This window comes from Mus caroli, chromosome 11, assembly GCF_900094665.2.
Source record: "Mus caroli chromosome 11, CAROLI_EIJ_v1.1, whole genome shotgun sequence".
NCBI classification, from domain to species: domain Eukaryota; kingdom Metazoa; phylum Chordata; class Mammalia; order Rodentia; family Muridae; genus Mus; species Mus caroli.
Window position 1 is genome coordinate 77,758,404 of NC_034580.1, and position 13,712 is coordinate 77,772,115.

The 13,712-nt window shown below is 42.6% G+C and overlaps 2 protein-coding genes across 2 annotated transcripts in view; one reads left to right on the top strand and one right to left on the bottom strand.

Moving 5' to 3' along the window:
• Cct6b (chaperonin containing TCP1 subunit 6B) overlaps positions 1–7,562 on the bottom strand; it is a 44,733-nt gene extending 37,171 nt beyond the window's left edge. The window contains exons 1-3 of the mRNA XM_021177394.2: positions 7,330–7,562; positions 5,407–5,470; positions 3,549–3,683 (exon numbers count right to left, since the gene is read on the bottom strand). Coding sequence (XP_021033053.1) covers positions 3,549–3,683; positions 5,407–5,470; positions 7,330–7,466 — 336 coding nt within the window. The 5' untranslated portion in view covers positions 7,467–7,562. The remainder of the gene's footprint in view (positions 1–3,548; positions 3,684–5,406; positions 5,471–7,329) is intronic.
• Positions 7,563–7,577: 15 nt separating this feature from the next.
• Znf830 (zinc finger protein 830) lies at positions 7,578–9,885 on the top strand. Its single transcript, XM_021177395.2, has one exon. It carries the CDS (start codon positions 7,611–7,613, stop codon positions 8,703–8,705), a length of 1,095 nt encoding a protein of 364 aa, XP_021033054.1. The 5' UTR covers positions 7,578–7,610; the 3' UTR covers positions 8,706–9,885.
• Positions 9,886–13,712: the final 3,827 nt, after the last annotated feature.

Below are 13,712 nucleotides of genomic sequence, written 5' to 3' on the forward strand. Positions count from 1 at the left end.
AAAAAAAAAAAAAAAGAGCTGGCTCTGCAGTTAAGAGTACTTATTACTCTTGCAGACAACCTGGGTTCAGGTCCCCGAAGTCACATGGTGGCTCACAATCATCCATCCCTCCAGTTCCAGGGGATCTAAAATCCTCTTCTGAATTCCAAGGGCACCAGGCACATACCTGGTTGACACATACCTGGTTGACATACATATATGAAGACAAAGCAAAACATGCACATTCATAAAATAAATAAACTCAAATAGCTTTTAAGTAGACCAGTGAGATGGCTCAGAAGGTAAAGTACCCCATAGTGAAGGAAAGAACCCACTCTCCCAGGTTGACCTCTGACCTCCACATGTGCCCCCACATACCACGTTTAATTGGGGGGGGTTGGGTTTTTTGTTTGTTTTTTGTTTTCTCGAGAGAGGGTTTCTCTGTGTAGCCCTGGCTATCCTGGAACTCTCTCTGTAGACCAGGCTGGCCTCGAATTCAGAAATCAGCCTGCCTCTGCCTCCCAAGTGCTGGGATTAAAGGTGTCCACCACCACCACCCAGCACACGTTTAATTTTTAAAAGTAGCAATGCCACGGACTATGAAAGACACTTCAGGATCTGCCTCAGCTTAAAAGAGACTGGAAGGACATGACATCTCAACACAAGGCATTGTCCTTGAGTTTCCTTTTTCTGTAAAAGACACTCAGGGTCCGTGGGGAATCTGAAAGAAATCTGCAGACTGGATTCTAATACACTCATGAGCTGCTGATGTTAAGATTAACTTTATACATACAGTGACTCTATATAAGAATTCAGTGATTCTGAAAATTATACACTAAGAGCTGGGCACACATGGCTGTAACACCAGCACTCTGGAAGCTGGGGCAAGAAGGCAGTAAGTTAGAAGTCAGCCCCTGGACCTAGACCTCCCCACACATATGTAGCAGATATACAACTTGGTCTTCATGTGGGTCCCAAACAACTGGAACAGGGTCCATCCCAAAAGCTGGTGCCTGTACATGGGATATGGTCTTCTAGCTGGGCTGCCCTGTCTGGCCTCAGTAGGAGAGGAAGCGCCCAGCCACGAGTACATGGGTGGAGTAAAAGGGTGGGGACCCAGGGCATCCTTACCTGCTCAGAAGAGAAGGGGAGGGGGAGGGGGAGGGGAAGGACAGTAGTGGGGGGTGCATTTATCTATGTTCTCTATCTTTTATGTGTGCTGTGAGGATGTTGGTGAATGTACATGCCAGAGCATGGGTGTGAAGGTCAGAGGGCAACTTTGGAACCTTAGGTATTGGTCCTCACCCTCCACATTGCTTGAGGCAGGATCTCTTTTATTGCTGTATGCTCCAAGGGCATTCTCCCATCTCTGCCTCATCTCCCTGTAGGAGCACTGGGGTTACAGATGTATGCTGACATGCCTAGCTTGGCAAGGGTCTGAGAATTCAAACTCAGGTCCTCACACTTGAACAGCAAGCACTTTACCCACTAAGCCATCTCCCACACAGGACTGTTCATTTTGTAAAATAACACACAACCTTGTGAACGCTGACATGAACCATGGTTCATTCACGTCATTTCTTTACATCACTCCTAGAATACCTAAAGGGTGAGCGTCTGTGCTGGGCATAGCTCTGAGGGCGCTATGTGAATTATTTAATTTGATCCTCTCAACGACAGTATAAAGTGGGCACTATTACTGCTCTACACGGATAACGTAATTTGTCTTACATCAGCAAGCTGCTTTAGAAATGGAGCCAAGACTTATATCCATAAGATCCAAAACACTCTAATCCAACCTGTGCTATTACCATTTGCAAATATTTCCTCTATGTCAGTCAGTCTTCATAATCACTCATTTGGACTACTAGGAGAGCCTCTGATTGTGGACTCATTAAAATTGTCCCCAGATATTTAAAACGCCAGTCTGGTCCCATCAGTCATTATTGATATGCTGCTCTTCGGTCTGTTCACTACAGCAATAAAGTGCATGCTTCCTGACCTGCTAGTGCTCCTCACCCTCGAAGAACACCTTCCACTGTCTTCCACAACCTCCTCACTATCACACACATGCCCTTAAACTCCAGTTACACCAAGTGCTTGTGGTTCTATACCAGTGCTAAGTGGGGCTTCAGCCTGGAACACCATGCACCTCACATTCCATCTGAAGACTTTGTGTCCATGCTCCTGACTAGTGCAGGCTAATTTAGCATCTCCATGCTTTCCTGTCATTTCTATTGTATCCTGTGCTTCACTTTATCACGGTTCAGATATACACTATACACACACACACACACTCACACATCTCACCATTGCTAGTCTCCTTCCTTCCTCCCCCAACTCTAGTCCTTGCAAGGTGTCCATCGTTCACCTGTGTTTCAGAAGAACACTAACCCTAGCTCAACCAATGGGATCTAAATTAGCCTAATCAATTCCCCTGACAATGGTATTCAGTTTAAAATGTGTGTAAGACTAAGGTTGGCCCAAGGAAGGATTCAAATGCTATAGCTGGAGGAATTTCTTTATCTTACCCACACCTGCTGAGTCTTACCAAGGAAAACAAGTCACACTGACTTCCTCTGATGGTCTTATCTTCAAGATCCATTTTAGGATGAAGCCTTATTATGGGCAAAAGAGTTAAGACATCAAAAGGACCTGTGTACTTGATGGCTGGTTGAACTTATAAATTTCCCAGCCACAGACTACACACTATTTTCTTATGTAAGATGATAACTGATTTCTGTACAGGTAAGAGAATTTTAGTTGTTTCCACGATTTAAGTCCAAATCTAAATGAGGGAAGGTACAGACACTGAATAGATAATTCTCAAACACGAAGAAGCCAGAATCTCCACTTCAACCAGGTTATGTTTCTCAGATAGTCTCTGAGGAAGACAGAAAACTCAGATGATTATAGAAAAGACATAGATAATGTCGAGAGAAGAATACAATTAAATAACAGTACAAAGAAATGTGAATGATGGCTTCACAGGCTGATGAAGAGAGGATTCGGCTAAGTGCTTTAGGAAACAGGGACTAGAAAAACCCACAAAGTGGGGCTGGAGAGATGGCTCAGTGTTTAAGAACACTGACTGCTCTTTCAGAGGTCCTGAGTTCAATTCCCAGCAGCCACATGGTTGCTCACAACCATCTGTAATGAGATCAGATGCCATCATCTGGTGTGTCTGAAGACAGGACAGCGACAGCATACTCACATACATAAAATAAATAAATCTTAAGAAAAGAAAAGAAAAAAGACACAAAGTGAAAACCCTCCAATCATCTTTCCCATTATTTTTAAAGGAACAACATTTTGTTTCAACTTTTATTAGTTACATTTTCTTTTCTAAGCAGGATTCATGAGTGCACAGGAGCTTTCTCTTTAACCTTTCTATATATCATTAAATATTTTATATTTTTAAAAGTGTATAATTGCAATAAAAGCCATTACTTTGGCAAAAAATAAAAAGCACTTTCCATTTACAACTGCCTAAGGTTATCTTAATTAAAATTAGTTCTCATCCTCTAAAATTAAATTTAAAAAACTTGCTTTGTGTGAATGTTTAATACCTCAGAAATGTAAAGATCAGCTTGCTTTAGCAACTCTCCAATGATCAGGACATTTGAGGTAGTGCCATCCCCTGTGACATGGTCTTGGGCTGCTGCCACTTTTGCAATGACGGAAGCCGTTGGGTGTTGAATTTGCTGGAAAAGGTAAACAGCAAATTTAAAGACAGAAACTATGATGCGGAAGGCCACTGAATCCAAGGCAGCCCAAGGGACAATAGTAAAATTAACAAGCAAACGTCATGCTGCACACTTACAAGGTCTGCATTATCAACATTTAGTAAATGTCAAATCCAAAGTTTTAAAGTTGAGAATTAATGAGGTTTGAACATTGTATGAAAGTCTTTGCTTCAAAATGCAATGACATTTCCAAGAAGAGATTAAGCCCTTCAATCTCTAAGAGGAATATATTTATGAACACCGTAGAGGACTTTTTCTTTTTGCATGATTACAGAGACTATAATGAAGTGCTCTGGAAAAGATGTTATTAATTTGTAAGTCTCCCTAAGCTATCAGAATCTATAAGCATTTGAAAACTGCAAAAATCATTCTGTTGAGGTTTAATCCAACAGCCATATCTCAAGACTGCAGTATTTAGCTGGCAGCCTTAAAAATACAAATTGTGGTCAGGTGGTCTTGGGGCAGGCCTTTAATTTAAAAAAAAAAAAAAAAAGTTGGGTTAGAGAGACAGCTTAGCCATTAAGAGTATGTTCTGTTCTTCCAGGAAGTGGAGTTTGGTTCCCAGCACCCAGAAGTGGCTCAAAGTCCAGCTCCAGGGAACCTGACACCCTTTTCTGGCCCCTGCAGGTACCAGCATACATGTAGCATACATTCATAAAGATAGACCCTCATACATATGAAATTTAAAAATCAATAAAATCCTTAAAAATATAAATTGTGGGCTGGAGAGCTGGCTCAGCAGCTAAGAGCACTGACTGCTCTTCCAGAGGTCCTGAGTTCAATTCCCAACAATCACATGGTGGCTCACAACCATGGGATCTGAAGCCCTCTTCTGGTGTGTCTGAAGACAGCAACAGTATACCCACATACATGAAATAAATAAATAAAGTATATATATATATATATATATACATGTATAGATAGATAGATAGATGGGGGGGGGGTTGGGGGAGGGTAAAGTTGAAGGTGTAGCTTAGTGGTAAGGAGCACTTGCCCAATATATGAGGGCTCAACGCTCAATCTCTAGCATTGCAAAAAAAAAAAAAAAATTTTTTTTTCAAGACAAGGTTTCTTTGTGTAGCCCTGGATGTCCTGGAAATTGATCTGTAGAACAGGAGAGTCCCAAACTCAGAGATCTGCCTGTCTCTGCCTCTGGAGTGCTGGGTTTAAAGGCATATACCATCAAGCCCAGCTAAAATAAATTTTTTCTTTAATTTATGTGCATTGGTGTTTTGCCTGAATGTATGCTTATGTGAGCAACTGGAGTACAGAGTTGTGACCTCCCATATGGGTTCTGGAAATTGATCCCAAGTTCTCTGGGAAAACAGCTCTTAATCACTAAGTCATCTCTCCGGCCTGGAATAAACAAACAAACAAACAAACAAACAAACTTTCAGAGTGTACCTTCCCCACCCCAATGTCGAACCTAGAGCCTTGCACACACTAGGGAAGTGCTCTATCCCTGAGCTTCATTCCCAGCCCATGTGCCATGTTCTTAATTAAAGCTTATACAATTTATCAAAGCCAGCAGCAGCTCGGCACTGTATCTAATACCTGAATCCAACACTCAGGAAGCTGAGGCAGGCAAGAAGGGGAGGGGAAATTGTGAATTTGTGGCCAGCCAGGGCTACATAGGCAGATCCTGTCTGAGAAAAGAAAATGACAAAGAGCATTAGCTCACCATCTCATGAAGTAGTACATTGCCGTCTTTGGTGAGTTTGATGTCACCTGCCCCAGAAACAAGCCTATAAAAAGGACAATGGTGCTTAACTACACAAGCCAAGAATCAACAAACACTCCCGAGTTCTTGCCATTCGTGGTCCTAAAAACAGATGACTGGGTTTGGAAACGCTATACTGAGCCACGTGGTGACATGTGGTAGTGACTGCCACTTGTGTCTCATGGGATTAGTTCTCCCAGATGACCTTACAGTAATTTCATTCCAAACAGAGCATTTATGGTTTAAACACGAGCTGATGAGTTATACATGTTGGCTAATGAAAAGTATAAAACAGGGCTGGAGAGATGGCTCAGAGGTTAAGAGCACTGGCTGCTCTTCCATAGGACCTGAGTTCAATTGCTAGCAACCACATGGTGGCTCACAACCATCTATAATGAGATCTGGTGCCCTCTTCTGGCATGCAGGCATACATGCAAGTAGAACATTGTATACATGATAAAAATAAATATTTTTTTAAAAAGTATGAAACAAAGTACAAATCTACAAATTTCTGTAGGTTTTTATCTTGGTGAATGCCATGATTCAGCCACTGAATTTGGTTGTCTAGTGCCTTGCATTTATTAAATCACCAAGCTCAGTCAATTCCACAATTAAAATGTCTTTGGACATCTCTCTCCAAATTTATTGTTTTCCTTCCTAGACTGCTTAGACAGTATCTTGTCTTCTAATTTGAATCAACCCTCCATGCTACATCTTTCTAAAAGGCAATGGGATTCAGTTTCCTGATCACCAATCCTTCAAAGATGTTACATTCTCTACCATCTTCAAGATAAAAATCCAGGTAATTTATCAGTAACATACTTGGCCTTTTCCAAACTCTCCTGTTCCATCGACCATTATTCCCGCAGTAGGTCTTTCCGTTCCCTTAATGCATTATAATGTTTATTTCTGGTGGATTTACACCACTGGGAGGCCTTGATTCCTGTCACTCATTCTTCTACAACTCTGATCAAACATCCCCTGATATCTGAGAGGGTTTTCCTTCAATCATCGGTAATTGGGCCCTTTCCTCTGTAAAATCATTTGTATCTCTATATAATTGACATACCTGTCACTGTCATGTCACTTTAAGAATAGATACCATCTCAAGGGCTAGAGAGATGGCTCAGCAGTTAAAAAGCACTTATTGTTTTTGAAGAGGATCTGAGCTTGGTCTCCAGCACCCATATCAGATGTCTTACAACTGCCTATAACTCGAGTTCTAGGGATCTGTCACCCTCTGACCTCTGGGGGCATCTGCTCACACCTGATGCACATAAACTCAGACAGATGTGCACACATAATATAAATCAGGTTTTTTTAGGAAAGGACAGAAACTATCCCATCTGTTTTTCCAGCACCTAGTGTTAAGTGGACTCGTTTACTATAAACGCTACTTTGTTCATTCCTCTCAGGGTGTCTCTTTCCCAAGAGACCTTTTGATCTCCCCTACTCTTCTTTCTTCGTAAAGCAATGGTGCTAAATAAACATATGTCCAAATGGATGACTAAACATGAAGAACTGTAGGTGCGGAGAGTCGCAAGGACTTGACTAAGTACCAACTGCTGGAAGATAATGGAACTTGAATTTGAACCTATGCCTGCCTAGCTCCAAAGCCAGTACCACTCCACCACGTCAAAACAATACTGCCTGCGGCGGAGCTGCAGCCCAACGTCTGCTGAGCGCGCGCACAAGGCTAACAGTTTCTATTGACAGAGTCTTTTCTTCGGGGCGCTCTCTTCCTCGGCTAGAGAATCCTAAGAGCAGGAGTGAGAGAGAAGAAACCAGGTGCCTAAATGTCGCAGCATTGCTCACAGGTTTTCACTGATCAGCATCAGCATCAGAGTGAGCCGGGACACCCCGCACACCCTAGCGGCATCTCACATTTTTAGCGCGCCCTTAGGACCCAAGGTGGGACGCAGCACATCCTGCAGCCCACGGGCGGCACAGATGTTCACAGCCAAGGCCGCTTGGCTCCGGGTCACTTCAGCGCCAGGGTTAGCGATTTTGATCGCAGCCATGGTTCAACGGGCCAGCCCCAAACTTGCCGGCTCCGAACCCTGGCGCCACGCCCACACTCCTGAGTGTGGGCCAATCGGCGCCATAACAGGAAGTGACGCTATCGCGCCTCGGAAGCTAGACTCGCCTGAGTCCTGGGCGCAAACATGGCGTCCTCCACCTCTACTCGGACTCCGGCCGGGAAGCGAGTGGTGAATCAGGAAGAACTGAGGCGCTTGATGAGGGAGAAGCAGCGCTTGAGCACCAACCGGAAGAGGATCGAATCTCCATTCGCCAAGTACAACCGTCTGGGGCAGCTGAGCTGCGCGCTGTGTAACACCCCGGTCAAGAGCGAGCTCCTGTGGCAGACCCATGTTCTGGGAAAGCAGCACCGGGAGAGAGTAGCGGAGCTGAAAGGCGCCAAAGGAGCAACCCAGGGCCCGTCGACCGGCACTGCACCTCAGCCCACCAAGAGGAGAGCGACGGATGTGGAGAGCCAAGACGCCAAGAAAGCCAAGGTCTCCGCGGGACCTCAGGTACAGCCCTCCACCTCAGCCTCGTCCGCCAACTTGGATGCCGCTAGGGCGGCCCCCAGTAAACCTGGACTCGGTTTACTGCCTGATTATGACGATGAGGAAGAGGAGGAGGAAGAAGAGGGAGGTGGAGAAGAAAGAAGGGACAGCAGCAAGCATCTTCCGGATGCACAGAGCAAAGAACACTCGCTCGCCTCTCCGAGGGAGACAACAAGCAATGTGCTGCCAAACGATCCGTTTAATACAAATCCTCCCAAGGCCCCCTTAGTTCCTCATTCAGGGTCCATTGAGAAAGCAGAAATACACGAAAAAGTGGTGGAAAGAAGAGAGAACACCGCCGAAGCATTACCAGAGGGGTTCTTCGACGACCCTGAGGTAGATGCAAAGGTCCGGAAGGTGGATGCCCCAAAGGATCAGATGGACAAAGAGTGGGACGAGTTTCAAAAGGCTATGAGGCAAGTGAACACTATCTCTGAAGCGATCGTTGCTGAGGAAGATGAGGAGGGACGGTTGGACCGGCAGATTGGAGAGATCGATGAGCAGATAGAATGTTACCGTCGAGTGGAAAAGCTGCGGAATCGCCAGGATGAAATAAAAAACAAACTTAAGGAGGTTTTGACCATAAAAGAACTTCAGAAAAAGGAAGAAGAGAATGTGGACAGTGATGACGAGGGAGAATTACAGGATTTGCTGTCTCAGGACTGGAGGGTAAAGGGGGCTTTGCTGTAAGGTTTTGAAGACCCAAGCTTTCCATCAGTCCCCGCTGTCACTTAAAAAGTGCTGTGTCCAAGTTCTTGGGTTCCTCTGTCCTTGGATACCCCTAATTGTTGGGATAAAGTAAGCCAGTGAGGAGTAATACTTTGGGGATGGTACTGTGTGCGGTGCTATTTATTATAAAATGTTTGAGGTAAAACCGTTTTTGACATTTTTGAAATTATAACCACAAATTGCCAACTTTTTCATCTTTACAGGTTCAATGTGGTTTTTCCGTTGTAAAATCTAAGTTGTAAATATTGCACATAGCTAAGTATATATTTATACAAGTCACTCTGTTTTGATCCTTATATTAGTCAGATAAAAAAGACACATGTTTATATGACCTCGATGTATATATATTTTCAAGCCTTAAACTCCAAAGGTTGGCGCTTTGGGAAGGTTGTTTTTAGAAGGCCACTCATAAACACATATTCTTCATAAAGCAGTGGATGAGTATTCTTTTTTCAAAAGCATACAGATGTCCAGACTCCAGCACAGTGTTTCTTTTGACAAGACCAATGATTGCTAAGTTGTACATCAGTATCACCTGTGAAACTTTTGATTGTTCATGGAATGTCAAATCGCCTATGAAGCTTTAGTGCCTGAGCCCCAACTTAAAGAGGTTTTGACCATAAGAGATTCCATAATCTAAATGGGATCCAGATGACAATATTCTTGACTATTCCCAGGTTATTCTAATATTTGTCCAGGTTGGAGATTTCAGCAGCCTTAAGTGTAAAACCTATTTTTATTTTTGTGGTAAATCAGGCTTGTGTTTACAGGTTCTTTCAATGGCAGGAAGATAGGTAAGTTGCTAGTAAAGCAATGCCAGTTACCGTATTCTAGTTATTGATAATTTAAAGTACTACTTGCTTTGGAGGATGCGTGTTTTATATACAGCATCTTCCAATTTACTATAATAGCTAAGACATACTGTTCTAAGCCTAGGCCAGACAGGATTCTAAGCACTTTACATATATTAACCCATTCTAGTTCAGGTTTTATAAGGAAAACCACCAAGAAGGGAAGGCCTGAAAGCCTTGAAAACTGGATGTGGTGCCTCCCCCTGACATTGCAGCTTTTAGAAGGCTGAGGGAGATGCAGCCTGGACTATGTAGTGAGACCTTGTCTAAAATAAAAGAAAAAAAAATCATTTAATTCTAAAGAATTGTTTTTACAGGAAATGTGGAAATAAATGGAGGATTTTTTTTTTTTTAAACTGAAGAATTCTGTGACAATTTGGTATTATTCTAGTTGTAGTGTGTGGTATGGAAGAAGTCTAGGACAAGGAACTGGGAAATTATATAGACAACACTTCAAAAGTAAAGCGACTGATTAGTTATGGACTAAGGGTGGGAATAACAATTTCTCAGAAAGAGCTAACATTTAGTGACTAGAAGTAGAAGACAAAAATGTAGAAGGGACAGGAATAGGAATGTCAAAGGACTTTTTTTTCTTTTTTCTTTTTTAAATGATTTATTTAAATGTGCATTGGTGTTTTACCTACATGTATGTCTGTGGAAGGGTGTCAGATTCTCTGGAAATTACACGCCATTGTGAGCTGCCATATGGATGCTGGAATTGAACCTGGATCCTCTGGAAGAACAATCAGTGCTCTTTAACCACCGAAGCATATCTCCAGCCCGAGATTTTCTTTTAGGTATGAATGCCAAGAAGACATTGTCTGACTTGGTATGTGCCACACATGATTAATAATCTTGCTCCTTATGAGACAAAGTCTGAATTCTTAACTGTCAACTGATTAGCTATTTCAGTTTGAAAATTACAAAAAGAGTGCACCTGCCTCAGATGTCTGACCCCCACACTGAGGATTTTCAGTCATCTCAGCATGCAAGGAAGAACGAGGGTGTGTTGAGAGGTGGGTGATGACCTCAGGAGCACTTTCAGTACAAACACAAAGCTGGGTATTGTGGGTCATATCTGTAATCCTAACACTAGGAAAAGCAGAGGCAGGAGGATTGTTATTTTAGGGCCGTACATTTGACAATCAGACTCTATTTCAAAAAACTAAAGCACAAAAATAAAATACAAATCGTATTTTAAATCTTCTAGTAGCCATTTTTAAAAGAAACAGGTGAAGTTTTAATGTTTTTAGGTACTCTGCTATATCTAAAATAATATTTCAGGGATAAAGACTACTGAATACTTTTGCGTACAGTTTTGAAATCTAAGTTTATCTAACAGCATATATATATGTGTGTGTGTATATATATATATATATATATATATATATATATATTGTTCAATAGACATCAGCACAGATCTAAAAGTTACATAGGTTAAAAAAAAGAAAAATGCAGAGGAAGTAGTGAGCAGAAGGTTCATTTACTACTGGCAGCAGAGGAGGTTAGGAATAGTTAGGTGTGGCTTATCATTGAACATGTCATGATGTAGATAAGATTTGCTTTGTGTGTGTGTGTGTGTGCGCGCGTGTGCATGCGCACACTTCCATAGAGACCAGAGAAACAGCAGTGGGCCACCCAGCATGCATGCTAGAAAATAAATTCAGGCCTTTTAGAAAAAGCAACAAGTGCCCTTAACAACTCAGCCATCCATGCCTTTCAGTTAACAATTTATTGAATGATTTTTCTAAAGCCATAAGGAATGTTAGGTATGTTCATACACATGAACTACCATGGCCTTTTAAGAGGACCAAGAATCTCAAAATCTGATTAATGGTCCTCATTAAGAGTAGTAGAGAAGGACCCATGATTATCAGTGAGTCCTTAAGTTTGAGATCGAGGGAACAGCTATGGGAGTTGAGCAGCTCCACAAACTTCAAAGATTATTATATGATCTGAGCAGAGTCAGGCTTGATGTTCAACTGTGCTGTTCTCTATTTAAAACAGTCCAGTCTACCCTATCTTGGAAGAAAAAGAATGCTAACCCAATTGGCCTTCAAATTTGTACATTTGTCCAGTGCCTTACAGTTATGAAATGCTTCCACATGTGTTTCACTTATGATGGAATTAGCTGCCTTTCTGGTACTTGCAAGGAAAAAATATATAAAATTTAGACCTAAAACCTTTAATAGCAAACACCAGATTAATATGGACTGATAAAGCAGAGCAGTTGACGACACGAAGCCCAGGTTAAGCTCCTGCTCCACTTTGTTTTGCAGTACAGGAACTCTGAACCCAGGCCCTTAGACATGCTAAGCAAGGGGTCCATCTCTGAGCGGGATCCTGAGCTTGTTTCACCTTTCAGTAAGTTAATGATCTTAGCTGAGACACCTCTCTAAAACTTCAGTTTGCTCAAATATCAAGTGAACATACATAATCCTCACGAGGATGCAATGAGAATCTATGAATCATTCTAAATATAGAATAGAAAAACCTTAATGAAAAATAAATTTTCTGTCAGAGAAGCACCAATTGACTAGCAACTTGGCAATATGCAGAAGATTAAGTTTATCAGTGGGAATGATGGCTGGATGGACATCAGTTGCCTTTTTAAACGTCTGTGATGTAGGGAATAGGTTTAGGTTTCAACAGGAACAAAAATCAGGATTCACTGAGCTTTTTTCTTGTATATTTTGCTGTGTCTGCCTTATGTTTCTACTTTATTTCTCCCATCAGCTAACCTCACCTAGTCACATGGTTTTAAATATCACCCCTGTACCGAAGGCTCCAGGTTTATACCAACCTTGACAACCTTTCTTTTCTAGGACTTCAACCTACAGCCAGGGCAGAGCTAAGAGCATTGCAGAGATGTTGAGACAAAACCCTGATCACACTTACCACACTAGCAAGCCACATCTGGGTTAGATGAGCTGATAAATACCACTGTTGTCTAAGTCCTTGAGAAGTAGATTTCCATTTGTAGGTTGACATCCCAACTATGAAATGGTGGTTTTCTGCCTCTTCTAGCTTCTGTACCTACCTGCCTAACACTGCATTAGAAGGTTCAATAAGTGCTCTAAACTTAATGAATTTCCAATAGCTTTCATTCTTTGTTAAAGCTGTTCATGGAGCTAACATCCTATCCAGGAATTAAGGCAGCCCCTGGGAGTGACCCATACCCTTTCCTCACCTTCAAATCTAGGGCATTAGTTAGGTCCTGTTTCACCTCTAAAATATGCCCAGAATTTCTACTTCTGTCTTGGTTCTAGCCACTAATGTCTCTTAGTCCATGTTGCCTCTCCCCCTCTGCCCAGCCACTATCTTTTAACAAAGTAGAGTAATCCTTTTTTTTTTAAGATTTATTTATTATCATATGTAAGTACACTGTAGCTGTCTTCAGGCGCACCAGAAGAGGGCGCCAGATCTCATAGATGGTTGTGAGCCACCATGTGGTTGCTGGGATTTGAACTCAGGACCTTTGAAAGAGCAGTCAGTACTCTTAACTGCTGAGCCATCTCTCCAGCCCTAGAGTAAATCCTTTTTTTTTGGAGGGGGGGGGGGTTCGAGACAGGGTTTCTCTGTATAGCCCTGGCTGTCCTGGAACTCACTCTGTAGACCAGGCTGGCCTCAAACTCAGAAATCCGCCCGCCTCTGCCTCTTGAGTGCTGGGATTAAAGGCGTGTGCCACCACGCCCGGTGAGTAAATCCTTTTTAAATGTTCAATTGTTACTCAAAATCCCTCATGTTTTTATGATACTGAGAAAGAAAAGGCCAAACCCTTAAAGAGACTCCATGCCAATAAGGGGTAAGTAAATCGTCCTTATACGCTGCCTCCAACGGGCCATACTGAGGGCAGAAGGGGACAGGAACACGTCCTACAAACCAGGAATGTGCTGAAACTGAATACGTGTGTGTTAGAGGTGTGAGTGTGACAAGGAGTGTCCCGCGCTGATTTTCCCGCCAGCAAGAAACAACGCGGCACACAAACAGGATCCTTCTGTAGCAAGCTTTAATGCGTCTTGAGAGGGAGAGCATCAGCTTCACAAGGCGGAGACCCCAAGCCCGAAAACCGCCTCCCTTATATAGGAGATTTCTCTCGCCTCGGACGTGGCGATTC